The following is a 21689-nucleotide window of genomic DNA, read 5'->3' on the forward strand; positions in this document are numbered from 1 at the left end:
ACGGCCGAGGAGACTGCAAGCCCAGCAGGCAGTTTTCATTCGGCACCTGAAGCATCACCACACCAGAGGGGCAGGTGACCCCAACAGTACCCCGGCTTCTGGAAAAGTGCCGGGAGCCCTGGGACGGCCAGCGCTCAGCACAGACCTCGCCAACGTCCTTTAAACCTGTAAATCCACTGCGGGCTGCATTCTTAGACCCGGGCGGCCTGCACAGCGGGGGCTATTAGAACTGCTCGTCGCCAGGGAGCGACCAGCCAGGAGGCCGGGAGGGTCCAATAATCTGCGAGGACGGTCATCAGGCACTTACACAGGTGCTCAGCTTCGCATCTTCAAAGCGCCGCACGAGCGTTCATTACTGAAGTTCACGACACCCTGTGACGTGGGTCAGTGTTATCTCCACCGGACGTACAGGAGGAAACAGAACGGCTGACTGGCCGCCCGGGGGCCACACGATAAGCCGGGAGTGGGTCTGGGACGTAAATCAGAGGCACCTGATGCAAACGGCACAGGTGTGCTGGTGGCGCGGTCAGCGGCTCACCGCGCCTGGGCCCCTGCCGCCGGGCCGGGGGGATGTGCAGAGACGCGTCCCCTCCGCCCCCGGGGCCCGTGGCTGCAGCAGACGCTGACCAGCCAGGCGAGCCCCAGGCCGTCTGTCCTGTCGGGCCCTGGCCCGCTCCTCGGGTGACGCTGTTCTTCCATCACCCCCAACCCAGGACACTGGGTAAGAGTGACCGCGAAGCCAGCACGTGCTTGGCGCTCCAGCCGGTCCGGCTGCAGGGGCGGGGGAAGGACGGCCCCTGCCGCGCGTCCCTCACCGCCTGGGAAGTGGCCTGGCGTCTGGCTAGAGGCAGGTGGCCGGGGGAGCCGGGGTCACACCTACGGGCCGGGCGGTCAAGGGAGGAGAGACAGAGATGGAGGAAACGAGGAAGGCCCAAGGCCATCAGAACAGCAGCCAGACCCACGCTGGGGAAACGGAGGAGACGACGGCCGGGACCCAGCAACACGCGGGGGCTCGGGGTGCGGCGGGCGCGCGAGAGGCCGGGGCCTGGGGGCTGCGGAAGGAGAGCAGAGCCGGGCCGCAGCCGTTCGGGGAGCACCCGGTGGGGAAGGGCTTCAGCTGAGCCCGTCCCCCCCGGGAGGCCCAGGCGCAGGCTCTGTCCCGGGGAAGAGGGGCCGGGCCGGGAGAGGGAGGGCCAGGCCCTCGGGGATGCTGGTGGCATGTTCTCAGGCCGCTTGCGGGAGTATTGGAAGATAAACATTCGCGTGGATCACAAATGTCACCTCCACAGCTGATGTTAACTTAGATGCTGTCATGAAACCCAGGAAAATGCCTCGATTTAAGAAAAGATGAATTGAAAAAAAAAAAAAAAAAAAGGGAGTTCCCTGGCAGTCCAGTGGTTGGGACTCTGCGCTTTTACTGTGGGCCCCGGGTTCAGTCCCTGGTTGGGAACGAAGATCCTGCAAGCCTCTCGGTGCAGCAAAAAAAAAGAAAGAGAACTGAAAGAAATCATCCCAGTATTTCCCCCATTGACTGATGACAATGCAAGTTTGGGGATTACTCCCGAGGAGCGTTTTGTGCCCTGAGCTGGCAAGATGAGGGGGGCAGCCAGCCGGGAGGAACGACGCTTGTTGAACAATTGGTAACGAGGATTCAGAAGCACACCTTTCAGAGTTTACAAATCCTTGGGAGGGGATGGACGGAATGAGGGTGTAGATTGGCATCTGCTTATTTTACGACATCGTAAGAGGTACCACTGTGTCCCTTCATATGACGTTTCCTTCTAGGACATCCTTTGGGGAGGTGTAAAACCTAAAGTAACATTTTTTATGCCACAGAACTCGCTGCTCAGAGATGGTTTTTAAGGCCAGATGGTAGCTTTTCTGGAGCGTGCCCCGGTGGAGGAGAGCGAGGGAAGCCCACGTGGGTGCCTCTGAAATCTGCTGGGAAGCCTGGGGAGCGAGGGGCTCGGGCGTGGAGGCGTGCAGGTGGGGCACGGGGAAGCAGGGCGTCGGCCCAGAAAAGGCGGCCCTTTAGTAACCCAGCCCGGTCTAAACCGGGAACCCCTCCCAGCATCCCGTCTTGTTTTGCCGCATCTGAAGCCCTCAGAGCTTCCTGGGGCAGCAGGACGCCAAGCTGCTCTCCCTGCAGCCACACGGCCCCGCAGTCTGTCCAGCAGCCAGACGATGTTTCTGGGCACGGTGGTTGCTGGGGCCCCTCCCCGTGGGAACCACCGGGACCCCTCGGCTCCGACAACGGCCTGCAGGGCCTGAGGGGACCGCCGTGGCCTTGTCCCCACTCCCCCTGCGCCAGGCCACCAGCCCCTCGCTGCTCCCTCAGCTGGCCAAGCACACACCTGCCTCGGGGCCTGGGCCCCTCGGACGCCCTTCCTCCGAAGGTCACTTCCGCCACGGCCCGCACAGACCCTCACTACTGCAGAGGCCTCCCGGCCGTATCTCCTGCTTCATCCTTCACAGCACACGTGTCCCCGCCTGTCCTCCGTCACGGGCTGTGTCGCCCATCAGGACGCAAGCGCCCCGGGGCCTAGGGCAGAGCTGCGCACACTGCCAGCACCCAGAGAGGATGGGGGGAGAAACGCTCAGTACCCGCGCGTACCGCCTGTTATAGCTTCTTTGACAATAATAAGGCTAAATGCTGCTTAAAAAAAAAAAAGGAACCCAGTACAGTTTTTACTTTGGTGATTCTTTCTATCAAATTAACTCTGAAATGTTACCCATTCTTACTCCAAAAAACCAACTTTGGATCTTAACAATTTGTTTTTAAGATCAAGAATTTGCTCTTTGCTACTTGAATCTTCTATCAACCTTTGGTCAAAACCAAGAGAGCCTGGGCCGGCCTGTTGGCCACAGAGATTTCTGAGCCCTGTGTGCACCTCCTTTCTTCCCAGGCACCCCCCAAGCTCCCCCTGCCACCCTTCACTCACGCAGAGCCTGGGGTCTTCTCCCCACTGGAAAGGGGTCATCTCCCCTGAGAAGAGCCTTAGATGAACAAGCGTCTCCTCCTCCCTAGGAGGCTCCCTCCACCGTGTCTGGCCCAACCTCTGCATTTACGACCCGAACCGTCAGTGGTCGACAGTGATCCTCGCTTGAGTCTGCGCAGAAGGGCCAGAGGGGATGTGACGTGCGGCTCGTCCGGTGCTGAAGGTCTGAGCCTCAGGTAGCTACTCCCCGGTCAGCTGCAGGCCTGGCCTAACTGTTAGGAGAACGTTGCTAATGTTTAGTGTGTAAGCATAACATTTAATTTGAAAAATCCGAGTGTAGCATTAAAAAGGCTGCATGTACAGGTAGAGATGTCTTTACCTCACTGATATGGAAGGTACAGGGCAGTAAAAACACTTTGAAACTGAAGTTAAAATAGTCCTAACTTTAGCACTGACATTTCACTCCAGTGGGGTTCACCAGAATCGCTTACCCACGACACGTGTGCTGCATAAATACATGTCTGTCCACGGACAGCTGGCGTTCCACGTCTGTAACTCGCAGAGTCCGTAGTTGGGACTTTATCTTTTCCCACGGTGTTCAAAGGTGGCTTATGCTTTTAAGGACGCACAGCGTATAATCACAATTACTTTAAAGGGTTTCAACTCCATGTGCAGCAGAAGTAACGGGCCAGCGTAGGAATTGAGGATGATAATGACAATTAATATAAAAGGGAAAGGGCCGCAGACCCTGGGCTTTTAGGGCAAGTGGAGAAAGGCTTATCTTAGGCTCACTTTATACATTTTCTCCCATTTTTCTTCTCGGGTCAGAAGGAGTCCCTGATGGGGATGGTACGGGACAGTTTGCTGCTGTCCTGGGGTCCTGCCTGGTCTTCCTCTTTCCCTGGGACCAGAGCAGAGGGCCTCCTGTCCTCTCCTGGCCTTTATGGATGGTCATTGGGTTGAGATGGGGCAGAGGGAAGCGGCAGGTGATGAAGGGGGCGGAGTCTGTACCTGTGCCTGCCCCACCTGACGGCTGCCACCTGAGAAAAACAGAACTTTTGTACGTGTAATCATGTCTTAAGTATGATGAGGAAGTGTGCTGTCTGAAAAAGATCCCACTGAGCTAAAATAAGCTCATAAGTACCATCCTTATCCAGCTGTTTGGTATGTCTGGGTTTGTTATACCAAGTTGAGTTAGATAATGGGTAGAACATTTCCTTCTGGGGAGCTTGTTTCGAATTTCAGTGACCTAGAGGATCTAAACTTGACCCCATCAACAATAACAGGGGTCAGCCAAATGGACCACAGACAGGGGTGACAGAGACCCTTCCATTCAGGTGGGCTTGGGTCCATGTGGATCCCTTCTGACCTCGTAGGATGCGGGGGTGACGATGTGGCAGGTAAGTGGGTTGGCACCTGCCCCACATTATAGCTGAAGAAACAAAGGCTCTGGGAGCCCGCGAAGGCCAGGCAGCTGAGAGGTCCTGGAACTGGGAGCCTCCACGCCTGCATCTCCTCCCGCAGCCCCTGTGTTTTGTGCTGTGCCGCTGCTGGGCTCCTTCCCTGTTGGTCCTGAAGCTGCACCAAGACCAAGAACACCGTCCACAATTGTGGAGAAACAGAACACAAGTGAAGTGTCAGAGACCCGCCCCTTCTCCCGCTCTTCGGCCTGACTGCACTGGGAGGGGACCACCCGCCATCACTTACCTGAGTGTGGTCTGCCCACCTGTCGAGGTTGAAAAGAGGTTCTTGCAAATTTAAGAAGTTATACAGACACTCAGAGACCCAAAGGCTAAGTGAAGAGGACTTTAAAAGACCCCGAGCGGCACGAGTTTACCCCCACACCACCAGCTTTTCATGTGGGGCTGGGACCGCTGAGCAGTTACAGAATGCCAGGACCCTGGGGCTGGGGTCCCATCTGAGTTGGACCCTCGCTGGAGGAGCGACCCCTGTAGCGTCTACAGCTCCCCGAGGTCACAGTGTCCTGGTACCTCGGCGCGAAGTGAGCTCACTGGATGACGGCGGAATCAGGAACGAAGCTCACCTCTGACACCAGGAGCCTGGCCGGCGCACCGCCGTTCAGGGAGCACCCGGTGGCGAAGGGCTTCAGCTGAGCCCGTTGCCCGCGGGGTCCAGCAGGTCAGAGCCCAGCCGGACGGGGACGCACCGGAGCCCGGGCGTGGCTGTGCCCGAAGGGGCCCTGCCCTTGGCTCGGCAAGGATGCTGGCCGTGTGGGGGGGTCGGCGGCATGTGGAGGCAGAGCAGAGGAAGCCAGTCTGCTCCACAGACTCTGCTAGGTGGCCCGACCCAGAGCGCTCGGCCTGCCACTCTGCCTAATCTATCTGGAACCATAATTCAAGAATGAGATTGCCCTGGGTTTTCTCCTCCCACCATTAAATTCCATTCAATCATAAGAGGCAAAATGCAGTCACGCTCAAGAGCCAGATGTTATCACTACAGACCTTCCTTTATAAACCGCCGTGAAACCTGAGCGCTTGACGAGCCCAGCTAAGCAGCTGGCCCTCCGACCCGACTGCATCACACTGGCCCCATCAATTCAGGCTTCAGTGTAAACACCGCTTCCCAGGGCCCCTCGAGAAGCTGGCGAGAAGCAGCTGACAGAGCCTAGACACTTTTTAACAGCAATCTTGTCCTACAACACCAAGGGGATTTGCCGGGCATCTGGGGCTTTATAAAACCATATGAACATGCTGAAAGAATTAAAACCCTTTAAAGATGAAAAATTGATGGTGACAGTCCTTTCTGAAGACCAGTGGGTGTGAGTGGGTAGGAGAGTTGTTCTGACACACTTTTGTGGTTTTCCGAGTGACACACTTGTATTACTTTTTCTTCTTTTTCAGATATTTACCCTAAGGTGGCCATTTCAAGAAAAAATGAAAAAATGCGTCCCAGTGATCAGTAACTTGGACAGTTTAAGAGGATCGAACACACTCATTGTCCTGCTTAGGTTTCTCCCGATGAAGGTTGGGGTCCTCTCCCCATTCGGACCCCAAGGTAATGTTCCCGAATCTCCCCGACTCCGCTCGAGGCTGATGCTCTAGGGAAGCCGAGTCCCTATGTGAGCCCCAGACAAACGAGGCCGTGACCACGACCCTGTCATTTATTTACTAACATTACAAATGGACGATACTTGGATTTCTGTAAGATGCAAGAATATATTTATGATTTGTAAGTAAATGTGCTTCCATGCAAGGTTATTTCAAAAGAGAAGACCAACCTTGGAAATAGCTAATTTCTTTTTCACTTTTTATAAAAACACTACTTAGTCACTTTTTGGCTTAACTTCCAAATAAGGAAGATACTGTCACTTTTTGTTAAAATACTAAAATAGTATGTTGGTAAGCAAATAAATGTATGATTATAATATTTCTAAGCCCTAATACAGTACTTTGAAAAATATGTTATCAAAAAGATTTAACAACATCTTTAAATTGTAAATTGGAAAAAAAAATAGGCAGAAAATGTGAATATTTTCAGAGACATGGGGGGAAGAAAAGGGAACACAAACATCAAAACAGAACATTTTCCACTAAGGAAAAAAAATACTGTCGACTTAGAAATAGGTGTTTTGGAATATATGTTGCTTTTCACAACACATCATCTGAGTTTTGCCAAATCACAAGCACTGGGGTGTCTCTCAGGACAACAAAGCCAGAGAGGTAACAGGGATTCTCATGCTGAACTTCATGTCCACCGGGATTAGTGACGGAGCACACGCGTGTCTACCTCTGTAAAGGAGACTCTCCTCCTGAAAGCCCAACGCCGAGGCCTAAGGAAACGTCCGGCGTGGAGGGTGGGCTGGCAGCTGCCCGAGCCCCTCCAGGGCGGCCTGCTCATCTCAGTGTCACCTTAGTGTCACCTTGGAGACGGCAGCCCAGGCCCTGCAGGCTCCAGGGGTCTGGTCCTGTGCTTCCCAGGTGCAGGCTCTCTCTGGGACACAGAGTCTATGATCTTTAATGCTCTTCCCATCTTTCCCATCAGCATTTGTTTCGAGAGAAAAACGACTTTGTGGGTAGTACCTTAACAATAATACTTAAGGGAACTTCTGTCCCTTAAGTAAAAAGAAACAATGTGCGTTGTGTGTTTTGCTGTTTAAATGACCTCAACGAGCTCAGGAAGCCTCCACATAGAAGCTCCGCCAAGGGCCGTCACAGCCCGTCCAGTGACAGCAGGTGGTCGCCAGGAGGCTGGCCCCCGGGAGGCCTGGGGGCTCCTCAGGAGTGCCCGCCCAGCACTACAAAGCCTCTTCAGACCCATCAAGCCCCTGGAGGATCACACGTCCACCCATCGGGGTCAGGGGTGCTGCGAGAGGGAGCGCAAGGCTGTCGTGAGGCCCAGAGGCAAGAAGCAGGCTCTGCGCTCAGCTCCCAGGATCACACTTTTCTCGCTTCGATTTGAAAAAGCTATTTCAGAAAGAAGGGCTTCTGTGGGCTCTTCCCACCCGAACTGGGGCTTTGGGAAACTTGCTGGTAGTCACAGGAACCTTTCCCACTTCACGTAACACACACTGGAAGGTGGGATTTGTCAGTTTTTGAGGCATCACGGCTGGTAACTGATGGGGTGTTTCCCTTAATTAATGAGCAGGTCAGTCATCTAAATGGAACTGGTTTATCCAGAAAAAGAAAAAGTACATCAATATGAAAAGCCAGGATACTCTCCGAGTCGGTTTTATAATTAAAAGGACGTTTACAACGAGGAAAACTAAGTAGACACAGATTCTGGAAACATAATCTTCCCAACGTAACAACAGCTCAGTAGTAGCGCAGAGATAATCATCTCCTGACGTCTTCTGTCTTCAGCTGTATTTTTAGTTTTCACTCTGCATTCCATGGTTCCAAAAGCCGAAGTCATCTGCAGGTCAAACCATGGCCTGGGGTGAGTACCTCACACTTCTTAACAAAATGCATCTTCGTTCTGAAACAGAGAACTCCTGCTCTGAGGCTGGATTCAAGGAGCCACGCCTCTTACAGGCTCTCCCCTCCCCCTCCTCGGTGCCGGGCGCTGGCAGCATGCTCCTCTCCGCTTTCCCTTCACGGTGTAGCCGCAGGGCTTTGCGAAATTCTAGACAACGAAGCTTATTTCCATGCTGCTCACCTCCCAGCAAGCGCCGGCCTCCGGGAGACTGGAGTGCACACACAGGGCAAAGATCTGATGGCCGCACCCTGCAAACCACAGGCCGTGCTGTCACCAAAGCCCTGAACTGACCCCTTCCCAGCCCCCCAGGCCCTGTGGAGAGGCCAGGCCTGGCAGGGGCTCCCCCAGTCCTGCAGGAGACGTGGCCACGCCGGTGCCTTGTGGGAGGCTACCCCGGCCTCCGCGCCCGGTTCAGAGGAAGCCCAGCCGAAGGCAGCTTTCACGCCCACGGCTCTTCAGTGAAGCAACAGGGTGACCAGGAGGGATCAGGCCGAGATTACCGCCAACAGCCCAAGCTCCCCGGAAGGCGGCTCTGGGTGCTGGGCTCACAGTCACAGATGTAAGCCACTGAGAAGGTAAACAGAAACTCAGGATGAAGGGCATCGTCCCGATGATTTCAGAGGCGAGCATGTCATGCCTTCCCAAATACGTACAGATTAAAAATAGGCAAAATCACACATCCAACACCAGCACACACTTCCTCTTTGTATTTCTTTTTGAAAATAAATTTATTTATTTATTTTTGGCTGCGTTGGGTCTTTGTTGTGGTGCGTGGGCTTCTCATTGTGGTGGCTCCTCTTGTCACGGAGCACGGGCTCTAGGCGTGAGGGCTTCAGCAGTTGTGGCTCGCGGGCTCAGTAGTTGTGGCTCGCGGGCTCTAGAGCGCAGGCTCAGTAGTTGTGGCGCGTGGGCTTAGTTGCTCCGCGGCCCGTGGGATCTTCCCGGACTAGGGCTCGAACACGTGTCCCCTGCATTGGCAGGCAGATTCTTAACCACTGCGCCACCAAGGAAGCCCCCCTCTTTTTATTTCTCCAAAAGAGTGTTCTGTCCTGGGTTAGCCGACGCCCAGTCCCACCCAGTACCATCACACCCGGGTCTGGCTTCAGGAACGACGGGTGTCAGAGGTGCTGGCCCTCTGAAGCCATTGCTGTGTTACGTTTTCCGACGTGATAAAGCCATGTGGTGCCCACGTCACACTGAATGGATGGGACAGCAGATGGGAAGGGCAGGGACTGGACAGGCCTGGGGACGGTGGGGGGAGGGGGGAGGGGTGGGGATGGAGTGGTCCCAGAGCACCGATGGGGGCCTGGGCGTGTGTGCACGTCTGTGTGCCTGTGTGGGGCCACGTGTATGCACACGCACAGACATAAAGAGACCTAGAGTTTTGCGGGATTCTTTCAGTAGGGAGATAATTCTCAGGAATGAAAGTCTCTCTGAAATGGCCAGTTTCATGTCTAGTATTCTCTGTCACTGTTTCAGTCTTTAAGACTGACGTAAAATTAGACGTTTCCCAACGGCTGGTCTCCTTAGTCAGCAAAGTCAGATGGGGAGAGAATTCAGAGACTGGCCTCGAGGGTCCGGGAAACAGCAGATGCAAAGCTTGCACCTGAGAGTAGAGAGAGGACCTATCTGGCCACCAGACTGAGCGTCTCCCAGAGGGACCAGGCCCCTCGCCGGGCACGGAACGGCGGCTGGATTTCTTCACGGTCTCCACCCTGTCTCACGCACGTTCTTCGGCCCCACCTCCCATCCTGCCAGTGGGAAGCCGGGGGTCTCGGGCTGGCGTCCCACCTGGGCGTGTCGGGAAGACAGCCGGGTGCTGGCTCTGTAGCCCCCCACGCCCGGCCGGACACCTCAGCGGGATTCGGAACGCACCACCCCGTCCCTAATTCCCCTGTTTTAAACACAGCATGAAACAAACCGTTGATCAGCCCACAGCAGCTGGCAGAGGATCAGGCAGGCCCACGGTGGCGTGAGCTTTGGCAAAAACAGATGAGGTTTGGGATTCGGAGGGCCTCTCCGGTTTCAGGCCGTGGCCAGCATCCTGGCATCGACGCCGTCCCAGGCGTTCGGGCTGCTCCCCTTGGGGGGCGCACAGCTCCACAACTCCCGAGACGGCAGGGCGGGTGCCAGGGCTGCGCCGGGTCCCCTCTCCCCGCCCCACCGCCTTCTCGGTTCGATAAAGATCCACGTTTCTTCCTTTGACTTCTCCTCAGCTGTGTGTCCAAGGGCCTTCCTTAAAGTAGGCTCTCTCTTTTTAGAGCCGTCTTATCTTCACAGGAAAATGACACAGGAGGTAGAGGGAGCTCCCGTGAGCCCCACTCCCCAGGCCCTGTGCAACCCATCCCGCTAACACGAGATCAGAGCAGCATCCTTGTGGCAACAAATGGACCAAACCGATACACTGACTCAAGTCCGTGCTTGACACTGGGGTCCACTCTGTTGTACCATATTCTGGGTTCTGACAAAAAGTCACACGTGCACCATCACAGGACTCTACAGAACAGTTCTGCTGCCTTGAAAACAACCTGTACTCCACCTATCGTAACCCCCTCTCTTCCCTTTAATCCCTGGGAACCACGGATCTTTTCACCGTCTCTGTAGTTTTTGCCTTCTCCAGGATGTTGTATAGTTGGAACGGTACAGTGCGTAGCCTTTTCACATTGGCTTCTTTCACTGCATATTATGCATTTAAGCTTCCTCCTGAATGGTGGCTTGTGGCCTGAGAGCTCATTACTTCTTGGCGCTAAATAACGTTCCGTTGTCTGGGTAACTTATCCATTCACCTACTGGAGGGCGTCTTGCTTCCGGTTTTTGATGAGGATCAATACATTTGCTATGAACAGTCACATGCAGCTTTTATGTGGACAAAAGGTAAACACCTAGCAGTGGGACTGCTGGGTTCTACGCTAAGATGATGTTTAGCTTTTTAAGAAGCTGCAAACGTTCCTCCAAAGTGGCTGCGTCATTTTGCTTTCCCAGCAGCAATGAAAGAGGGACCCTGTTGCTCCACATTCTTGTCAGCATTTGGTGTTCTGAATTTTCAATATTCTAACAGGTGTGCAGTGGTGCTTCATTATGGTTTTAACTTCCCTAATGACATAAGACGTGGAGCATCTTTTCACGTGCTTACTGGCCATCTGTGTATCTTCTTTGGTAAGGTGTCTGTTTAGACCTTTTACCCATTTTTAAATTGGGTTGTTCATTTTCTTATTGTTGAATTTTCAGAGTTCTTTGTATATTTTGGATACCAGTCCTTTATCAGATATGAGTTTTGCAAACATTCTTCTCAAAGCCTGTGGCTTCTTTTTTCCTTAGCAGTGTCTTTGACAAAGCAGAAGTTTTTAATCCTAATGATGTCTCACTTATGTTTTCTCATGGGCTGTGCTTGTGGTGTTTTAACTAAGAACTCCAAAGTCATTAGATAATCTGGACTTTCTCCTTTATTATCTTCCAAAAGCTTCTTAGTTTTCCATTTTCCATTTAGGTCTATGATCCATTTTGACCTAATTTTTGTGAAGGGTGTAAGGTCTGTGTCTAGATTCTTTTTTTTTTTGCATGTGGACATCCAGTTGTTTCCATACCATTTGCCGAAAAGACTGTCCTTTCTCCACTGAAACGCCTTTGCTCCTTTGCCAAAGACTATCTGACCGTGTTTGGGAGGGTCTGTTCCACGGGGCTATTTGTCTGTTCTTTTGCTGACATCATGCTGTCTTGATCACTGAAGTAGTGACAGCTCTCTGACTTTGTTCTTCTTCAGTGTCGTGGTAGCTTTTCTGGGGGCTTTGCCTTTCCATATAAACTTCAGAATCACTTTGTCAACATCCACAAATATATCCTATAATATTTTCCTTCTTTATGAAGAACTTGTTCTAACTTCATTTTTTTACAAGGTAAGTCTACTGGTGATAAACTTCCTTAATTTCTATTTTTTGAGAAAGTCTTTATTTCTCCTTTGCTTTTGAAGGATAATTTCACTACACACAAAATTCTGGTTTTTTTTTTCTTTTTCTTTCAACCCTTTAAAAATTTCACTTCACTCTCTTATTGCCTGCATGGTTGCCAAAGAGAAGTCTGATATAATTCTTACCCTTGTTCCTGTAGAGATATGGTGGGTCTTTTCCCTCTGGCTTCTTTCAAGACTTTTTCGTCGTCTTTTACTTTCTGTACTTTGAATATGACATACCCGACCATAAATGTTTTGGTATTTATTTTGCTTGGAGTTCTCTGAGCTTCCTGGATCAGTGGTTTGGTGTCTATCATTAATTGTGGAAACTTCTCACCCATTTTTACTTCAGATATTTCTTCTCTTCTTTTCTCTCTTCCTTCTCATCCTGGTATTTCCACGATGTGTATGTGACACCTTCTGTAGTCGTCCCACAATTCTTAGATATTCTGTTCCAGAGTTTCCATTCTTCTTTCCCGCTCTTCTCAGCTGGGAAGTCTCTATTGACACGCCTGCGGCCTCACTGATCCTTTCCTCAGGCGTGTCTAGCCTACCGATGAGCCCATCAAAGGCAACCTTCATTTCTGTTACAGAGTTTTTGATTTCTCGCATTTCCTTTTGACTCTTTCTTAGAATTCCCACCTCTCTGCTTGCATTACCCATCTGTTTTTGCATGGTGTCCACTTTTTCCATTACAGCCCTTGGCATGCTAATCATAGCTATTTTAACTTAAAGTCTGATAATTCCCAAATCTCTTCCATAACTGAGACTGGTCTGATGCTTGCTTTGTCTCTTCAGACTGTGTTTTTCACCTTTTAGCTCGTCTTGTAGCTGAAAGCTGGGCTTGATATATTGATAAAAGGAACGAAGGTAAAAGGTCTTCAGTGCGAGGTCTTGTGTTTACCTGGCTAGGAGGGAGGCTGTGTTTATTGTCTGATGTGGCTGTGGGTGCCAGAGGCCAAAATGTCCTCCAGGGTCCTTGTGCTTTTGTTTCCCCGCTTCTCTCTGGGTTTCCCGAGAGACTCCTTCTTAAGTAGGGTCTGAACCTTGCTGTCTCCTGTGTAATTACACAGGAGACTGCTGATGTGGTGTAAGTGTGAGAGAAGGGAAATACTGCATAACCCTACGATTACTTCTCCTGCTGTTTCCGGGTCTGTGTCCCTGGCTGTGACCTTCACAGCTGCTTCTCAGTTTTCTGCTCCATCTTCAGGGAGACGAGGGGGCTCAAGGGGATGGAGCTTTGCTTCCCCCACATCCGTCAGGCCTGGGGACAGAGCTTCCCTGGAGGGAAGGGACCGGAGGGCTCTGGACACATTCCAGACTGGTTACTTTCCTCATCCCCCAGCAAAGGCGTGGGGTGACTTCTCTCCTCCTTCACCCCGGGAACCAGCAGGGCTCCTGGAGATAAAAGTCATGGATGCGGGGCCCTGAATGCTGGGCCCTAAGAGTTTTGACCTCTCAAGAGTCCATGCTCAGCCTCTAGCAACCAGCCAATCACCCTCTGTGCGTGAGGCCAGCCCAGTGGGAGGTTCTACTCGTGCTAGCTCTGCATTCACCTCTCTCTGCAATCTGGGGGCAGCGTTTTGCCCTCAGTGCTCTGATGGGTCTAAGAAGAGCTGGGGACTTTCAGCCGGTTCAGCTTGTTTTCTTCTTGTGAGGACACGTGTACACGTCGGAGGGAAACCAGAAGTGAGTTCAATGGACTTTCATTTTTCTCCCCAACTAAATGCAACTCAGATCAAACACGGGAAGGTAACACATAAGGCAGGGACAGTGGTAAAAACCAGACAGGGAGAACATTTTAACTGAAGACTCATTCAGAGGTGAGAAGATTAAAATAGATTTTATATTTTCCCACATGACATATTTATAAATTCCTGTAAGGAGGGATTTCCCTGTGCCAAAATACATTTCCAGGCATTTCTTTTGGTTATTTAAACTTATCATAAAAAATCACTTAAAATATTTTCATTTACACAAGCAATGGAACACAGCCCAGTCGCCGTGTCACTAAACACTACGAGGGTTTCATTATTTGTTTAAAACAAGAATCCACCGCAGCCCTTTCTAACACCTGGAACATGGCGGCCAAGTAACACATTCTCTTAGTGAGAGCTGTTTACCACCCTAGACAAAACTGCTTTCCAAAAGATGTACACAGCCCCAAGGTGTGCATGCACGCACACGCACACACTCACCGCACACTGGCTGGGGCTCTCATGTCCGGAGCAGCCGGGCCTCTGTCCTGACGCCAGGACACGTGCATCTCAGAGGAGCAGCGCCTGAGTGAAGCACCCCTTTGCGGTGGGTCCAAACCCGCAGGTGAGAGCCTGGGACACCCTCCTCCACTGACGCTCACGGACCACTCCCAGCCATGGGTGGGTGGGAAAGAACTTTAAAGTATAAATAGAGCCCCAGACAATGACTATATTACCTTAGAGGTGACAATAGCATGAAGTAATTTAGGTCAGCTGATGCAAGAGCCGGGAGGCTGAACCCTGACACCGACGGTCACCAGGTCAGGCCAGGGTGCCCTCGGTATGGCTGCTGGTCTGTTCAGGTTTGCTCTTTGCTCCCCAGAGCAAATGGGCCTTGCTGATATGGGCCCTACAGGGAGTTTAAGGCCCATGAATGGCCCTCGGGGTAATGACGGACCCTATGGATGGACCCTCGTCTGCATGGGCCGTGCTCTCCAGGCCTGCAGGGCACCTCCGGGGGTGAGTCTGGCCGTTGCGTGTTGCTACAGTTCACTGTGTCCCATACTTTGATAACGCACAGAGTGTTTTATTGCAGTCAAATAATATCTTGAGCTCTCACAACAGCAAACTGCAGGAACTTCAAAGGGATTCCAGTCCAACTGGAACCATCACTACAAAACAAATTTTAGCTTTATTGTTAGCCAGACCGCAAAGGGGCAGAGATGGTGCCAAAGTAAATGCTCTTGAAATCTCCTCTATATATTATCTTTGAACAATTAATTGGTCTCCTGGAGACAAGGGGAGAAAAAGGAAAGAAAACAAAATAAAAGATTGACAATGGAATATATTGTTCTTGGACGTGTGGTGTGGATAAACCATGGTCGTGATGCACAAACCTGCTGAACTGATCATTCACTCCAGCTAGTCTGTAACTGCACGCATGAGGCCAGTGCCGTGCACTGAGATCAGACGCACTTTGCAGATTACATCTTTGGTGGGTTGCAGAGCAGACGTCCTCCTGCCTATGAGACCCTAGTGTCCCTCACACAGGCTGTCCATCAGCCCGCTGTCACCGTCCCCAGGTCACCGGAGGTGACCTTCACTCATGAAGCGTTTCTCTTGGCGAATTCCCAACCTGTGGGCCCTACCGAAGCCTCCAAAGTGACAAGACGTGGCTCTGGGCGGCCAGCTGTGTGGGCAAGACAGGAAGGCACTGAGCTGCAGTGACCACATGGGGGCCTGGCCCGTATCAGGACTGAAGCGTTGGGGATCCCAACCCCAGATACTGGAGTCCCTCGGTCTGCAATAGGCGTTGTCTTCTTAAACCTTCTGTCTTCCGAGGTGCTGTACAGCCCGAGGCTGGGCAGATGCCAGCTCTGATTGTGACTGTGGCTCTGTTTCTTCCATTGGGAACGGCGCCTGTCTTCTGCCACTATGTCCCCCGCCCCCCAGGAGCTGAGCCGGAACGAAATGTCACCTCGATAAGGTCCGCTGAGGTCGTCACATTAAAGGTACAGTGAATTCCAGGGGCAACACCGGAGCCGCCAGAAGCACCGAATAGTTGCCCACAAGCGGCCTGTCTCAGGGAGCTCCTGTCCCCAGACTATGGAACTCGGTCTGCAAGGACGTCTGCTGCGGGGAGCCCAGGCATGCTTGTCACTCTGACACCGATACAGGCGACCTGAAAGGCTGCTTCTCATGACAATCGCCCTGGGTGAGGCTTCCTGGAGAAAAGTCCCGCAGGTGGGCTGGACACCACTGAACGCTTGGTCTGTTCTGTCTGACAGTTGACACTCACTGCTGCCTCCTGAGGGGGGCAGGGGGTTGAAAAGGAGAGAAGCAAAACACACACACACACGCACACAGGCACACGCACACACACATGCACACACGCAAACACACATGCACACACACATCCTGGGGAGGTGATGGGCCCAGGGCATGTGTCAACGCCGGCAGGAATGTGCGCGCGCTTGCCTCATGGCCGTGTCCTGCCACCCGGACAGGCCAGCGCTTGTTGCAAAGTGACAAGGCTTCTGCTTGACAGACACGCATGACGGCACACTGCAGGGTCTGTCACGTTGTTGGAAGAATCCCTCAGTCTGCAGGCAGCTGTGTCGGAGCACGCAGGGCTCTGACGGGGCTGGGAGAAAGCAGCCCTGTGTGTGCGGAATCGAGGCTCCCGGGTCCCCACTCAGGACCAAGGCTATGGCTCTGAGGATGGCTGGAGGTGCCCTGTCCGGCTGGCAGGGCTTCCTGCAGCCTCGGGGACCAGCCAGGCCCACCCACCTTCTTGGTCTTCCTGGACATCTCAATAAAGGGCTGAAGTTGAGTGAAGAATGCTACGCATCTGATTTTCCAGAATCCATTTAGCATATTCACGTGGAAATGTCTTCTTCTGATTTTAATGGAAAGGCTGTGCGATTTAAACTTGGAAGAGCCGTCTCCACATCCTGGGCCCTCACGTACAAGGGCCCAGCCTTCACTATTTGGTATGGGCTTCTGACGGTCCTGGGCTTATGAAATGCTCTCTTCTAAACTGCGATGCTTTCTACACACAGACAAGCACGCGCAGTTGGGAGGAATTTGACGGGATTCGCTTATTCATTTGCTAATTTATTCTAAGACAAACACAAAGAAAAGAGAAAAAGGAGTCGATGTCCAGAAAGATCTTGGCGCACTTTGCAACATTACCCACTTAGGAAAACACCAGCACTGTTTCAGGGCCCAGCAAGGTCTCCTCCCCTGTCCCCAAGGACGGGGGAAGCATATGAAAATGTCATGATAAGCTGGCTCTGGCGAATAAAAGCTTTAGACATGAGAGGTGTTTTCATCTCACCTGTGCTTTCCCTAAATTCGTTTTAACTAAAAAGTTCCTTTGCATATAGTCCAATTTGTATTCACAGCCCACTAGATGAAGTCCTAGGCTCTTGGCTTTTGGTCATATTTCTGTTCTAAAATCCCCTAGATTAGCAACACAAGTTCTGCTAGCTTTAGGGACAGTACAGTTAAGAACAGCTTCAACAGACCTGGTTCCGTGTAAATGGAGTCCACCATCTCTTAGCTACATGCCTCACACGAGGCACGCGATCTCATCACGCCTCAGTTTCCTCATTTGTAAAATGAGAATAGTAACCATAACCCCTAATTTATAGTGTCGTCGAGGAGCGACTGAAACAACATATGAACAGCAACGTGTGGAGCAACTGGACCTCTCGGACACCCTGCTGGGAAGGCAAAAGGGCACAGCGCCCTCGGAGAACAGCTCAGCAGTGTCTTCAAAAGTTAAAAATACACTTCCCATGTGAGCCAGCAACCCCACTCACGAGTATTTACCCGACAGAAATAAACACGTGTCCACACAGACCTTGTACGTGAACGTCTGTAGCAGGCAACATTCACATCTGTCCCAAAGGAAACATCCTGGTGACCTTCACACCTGATGTGACCACAGGACAGGGTGCGACCCAGTGACACACGGACCACAGACACGGAGAACGTGGTGGATCTCGGCCGCTGTCGTGTGAAAGAAGCCAAACACAGGACTCCAAATGAAAGACTCCCTTTCTATGACATTCAGAAAAGAAAAGGCTGCAAAGGGGCAGGAGAGAACCAGCTCTCCGGGGTGACAGAAACGCTCTTGGTGAAGGTCACACAGCTATGTCTGTCGCCAAAACTCATCAAATTGGAACTGAGAGAGAGTGGTTTTTACTTCTAATGAAGTGCACCTCATTAAAGCTGGGAGGAGGGCAAGTGTGGTACCTGGCCCCAAGCAAACTGTTATGTCTCCCCCTTTAGTTGTCACTTAGAATTACAACCCTATCCTAGCTGTGTTAACGCTGCCGGTCACCCAAGCCACGCTGACCTGACCTCAGGCTTAAGTGCTGCTTTTCCCCTTCAAGTCCTTCTGACACAAGATTGCCCCTTTTTTACTACTTACCTCCCCGCCCCCCGCCAAAAGGCAGTGAGATTTTAAATAGTATGCAGGAGTGCCAAGTGTTATTACTCTTGTTTTCAACTAGTACCGCGGTGCTGCAGGAGCACCCATGGCCTGCCGAGGTTCAATCACGGATGCAGACCGTGGGTACGGGAACCGCAAAGATGGGTACGGACTCTAAGTTATGCTCGATTCCGAATGCACAGGGGCTCGGCGCCCTTAGCCCTGGTGTTGTTCAAGGGTCAATTGTATAAAGATAGTACAGTTCTTTGTTTGCTAAGTGACTAGTAATAAAGTAAAAAAAAAACCAAAATGCCAGAAACCTATTTAATCTTAAAAAGTAGTTAAAAGGCCAGTGACACTATATCCCTCCCCTCTCCTTATGCTCACAGAGCACACAGATGCTCGCGTTTCCATGCTCAGGAGACAGGCTCCCTCCCCAGGGCCTCGGTCCTCCGCCAGTGGGACTCTCCCCAGTGTCCGGAGTGGGGCAGGTGCCGGCACCTGCGTCCAACAGGAGGAAACAACCAAAGAAGGTTGAGAGCAGCAGAGGGCACACAAGTGGGGATCTGAGGCTCAGGGTGAAGAAAAATTGTGGTTGTTTCACTCAACATTTCTTGGGGTTACTAATTAATAATGTTTTTTTTTTTGCGGTATGCGGGCTTCTCACTGTTGTGGCCTCTCCCGCTGCGGAGCACAGGCTCCGGACGCGCAGGCCCAGCGGCCATGGCTCACGGGCCCAGCCGGACCGGGGCACGAACCCGCGTCCCCTGTATCGGCAGGCAGACTCTCAACCCCTGCGCCACCAGGGAAGCCCATTAATAGTGTTTTGTAACATCACATGCCGACGCCTTCTTTTGTACACACCCGAAGCCTAATTTCTCTTTCCCGTTCTGGGTGATGGAGCCATAGGCAGAGGGCAGAGCCAGGCTCTGAGACAAAGCGCTGGCTGCACCCTGGGCCTGTGGGCTGGTCAGTGGCGGGGGGAGGGGGCCTGGTGGCAGAATGGGGGCCTGTCACTCTAACCCCAAGCCTGTCCTGGCTGGGGCCATGGCTCGAGGGGGGCAGCCGAGCCCAGCGACCTCGGGCCCCACGCTCTGAAACCTGAGATGATGCCGTTCCTCCCTGCACAGCAGCGCGGAGCGTTCGGTGGGTGTTATGACTTGTCTGGTTCCCAGAGAAGGAGGAATCCTGCCAAATATTTGTAACCTATGCTGCTGTATGCAGTCAGGGAAGCCACACCCAGAAGCCAGCGCATGGCTGCAGAATGAAAGCGTTCCTGCTTGGAGGCCAGATGGAAACGTGGGTCTGGGGGAGGGAGCTGGGGAGCCTGGGCCTTGGTTCTCTGCGGGACGTCTTCTCCTTAGGCTCTAGTAGACGTGCACCTTTCTCCAGCCTCTCTGAATAATCACCGTATTCTTCTCTGTGAGTGTGGTCACCGCAGACAATATTTGCATCTCTTCAAAGCATCTAGGTAGATAGGTCCTGATTCATTTGTATTTATGTCAAGAGCCAAAATGGACAGCACTTATCTGCGAATACGGTCTTCTCTCTTCCTCTGAGTAAAGCACTTGGTGGCGTTTTCTAAGGCAGCGCTGGGTGAGCGCTGGGAGCTATGATCAGGGTCGGCCCTGGGCTGGGCCCCTCTGCATTTCAGGCTGGCTTCACTATCCAGAAGGGTTAAAACCACTCACCATCTGAGGCATCAGTCCGATGAGGACTAAACACAGGAATGGATCACATCCCAGGACGCAAGACAGATTTTTTAATGAGTTTTTTTTTTAAGTTAGTAAAGTGAAATTGATTTTTTTATAGTCAGATAATAGCTACCAGCAGCGCCATCTGTTGAGACACTGCAAAACTCCATTTCCTCTGTCCCAGTGAATATCTACTTTAAGTAAAGAATGAGAAAAATGTTTGGGATCAAGGGTAGAAATGGAAGTTTATGGGGTCTAGTCCATTTAGTCCCCAGTTTCAGGCAAAATCACAACTACGATTACTTCTGAGACGAGAGGAAAAGGCTGCGTGGAAAGCCCTCACCTCACCAGCACCCTCCCCGCCTGCTTGAGGACACGGTCCCTCCCACCAGCGACAATCACACGCTCAGGCCTCGCCCCCAGGCCTGCTCGGCTGGCTGGGGACGGCAGGAACGGGCAGACATGGTCTCTCGCTTCTCAGGACGACTGGGTGTCAGGGCTGGAGTGGCCCAGGCACCCACCCTGCAGGAAAGGGGACAGGGCCCGGGCTCCAGGGCTGGACCTTGCCCAAGGTCAGACAGGCGGTGAGTATCAAGGTCACGACCGACCGGAATTCGGGCCCCAGGTGTTCTGAATTTCAGCCCACACCTCCTTGCGTTGCGCTGCAGGCCTGTCCTTCCACGGTGAGTAGGGGCTGGAATCAACTCATCTGTCCGCCAGGCAGTCCAGGGGCAACTGGGTCAGGTGCTGGCCAGGCGCTTGGGAGACAGAGGCAGTGGACGGGGCCGCAGTGCGGGCTGCTGCTTAGTCGAGGGTCCTGGGACAGAGCGACACGGACACGGGGACCGAGGGCAGGAGGGAGCCAGTCCCGCTCTCCAGCTCCCTGGTGGCCCGGTCTGTGCATCCCTGGGGCCTAGCTCAGTGAGGCGGGGGAGGGCAGATCACGGGGCGCCTTGGGGGCTATGGGCGGACTCAGGGCTCCCTTCTGAGCAGGTGGAGCCCCGGGGAGGGCTCAAGGGAGCAGCCACGTGACCTCGCTTCGTATCAAGTGTCGCCTGGCTGTTGTCCTGAGATGAGCCGGAGGGCCGGAGTGGAGTGCCTGAGGATGCTGCAGGGGTCCCGGCAGAGAGCACGTGGCTCGGCGGGAGGAGACGCGGGGCCGGATCCTTGGAGAGTGAAGCCTTTGCTGATGGAGGAGAAGTGGGTGCGAGAGAAAGAGAGGCTTCAGCACAAACAACCATGTTTGTTGACACCCACCACGTGTCAGCCATACTACACCTCACTTTGGAGGTGTACACAGATTTTGGGGGTAGTGTTTTTTCCAACTTCGGGTATCCACCCAAGGAACATGAATTTATTAAAAAAAAACCTCAGCTCTCCATATACACACATGACGGGACGTCATGATAGGACTTTGACAAACGGTCACTTGCCCTGGAGATCACCTACAGCCAACGCTGGAGAACCCGTATTTTCACGGTTGCTGCGGTTAGATGACTTTCTTGCTCTGAGGGCTGCATGGAGAAATGAGGCTCCCTCTTCAGCGCCAGGGGCCGTCACAGGCTGAGCAGCTCACGCCAGATACGTGTCTGGAACCACTGAGGACACCCAGGAGGAAAGCCTGGCGTGGGCCCGCGTGTCACCTGGGCTGGGCTGGCTGCAAACACGGACAGGTGTGTCCCCCACGTCCCCCTCTCACGGGGCTGTGCCCTACGCCCAGCCACTGCACACATGAGCGAGAGCCCGTAAAGTCACCTAAGTGCAGGCCTCTGACACGACCCTGCGATGAGCTCTTGAAAGCTTTCACTGGTGATGAGAAAGTGATTTCTACTGTCTGAATGAACTGTCTCTTGACTAACATCATCCAGCAGTGGAGCAATCAGGGACGTGCCCCCGGAGTCATAGCTGGCATGGAACGGAAGGGAAGTATGACTGAAAAACTACACCCACCACTCTGAATCAGAGACGTTAGCGTCTTGTGATACAGACACTGGGTATTGGGAGTAAACATGTTTCTGGCAACCTGGGCAGGTGAAC

General features: G+C 52.7%; 1 protein-coding gene across 12 annotated transcripts in view; it reads right to left on the reverse strand.

Moving 5' to 3' along the window:
- Positions 1 to 21689, reverse strand: part of GMDS (GDP-mannose 4,6-dehydratase) — a 481231-nt gene that overhangs the window by 20964 nt on the left and 438578 nt on the right. For 3 of the 12 annotated variants that reach the window (XM_089918200.1, XM_089918199.1, XM_089918198.1), the window contains one exon: positions 18419 to 20838. The exons of 2 other annotated variants lie outside the window; for them this stretch is intronic. In XM_089918200.1, coding sequence (XP_089774326.1) covers positions 20665 to 20838 — 174 coding nt within the window. In that variant the 3' untranslated portion in view covers positions 18419 to 20664. Of the gene's footprint in view, positions 20839 to 21689 lie in introns of all 12 variants that reach the window. 7 more of the 12 variants (XR_016394489.1, XR_016394490.1, XM_089918188.1 and 4 more) reach the window with 6 other exon arrangements.

Source organism: Delphinapterus leucas, chromosome 10 (genome assembly GCF_059928025.1).
Source record: "Delphinapterus leucas isolate spDelLeu-1000000601 "Yukka" chromosome 10, BTC_Dleu_Yukka2, whole genome shotgun sequence".
Taxonomy (NCBI): Eukaryota; Metazoa; Chordata; class Mammalia; order Artiodactyla; family Monodontidae; genus Delphinapterus; species Delphinapterus leucas.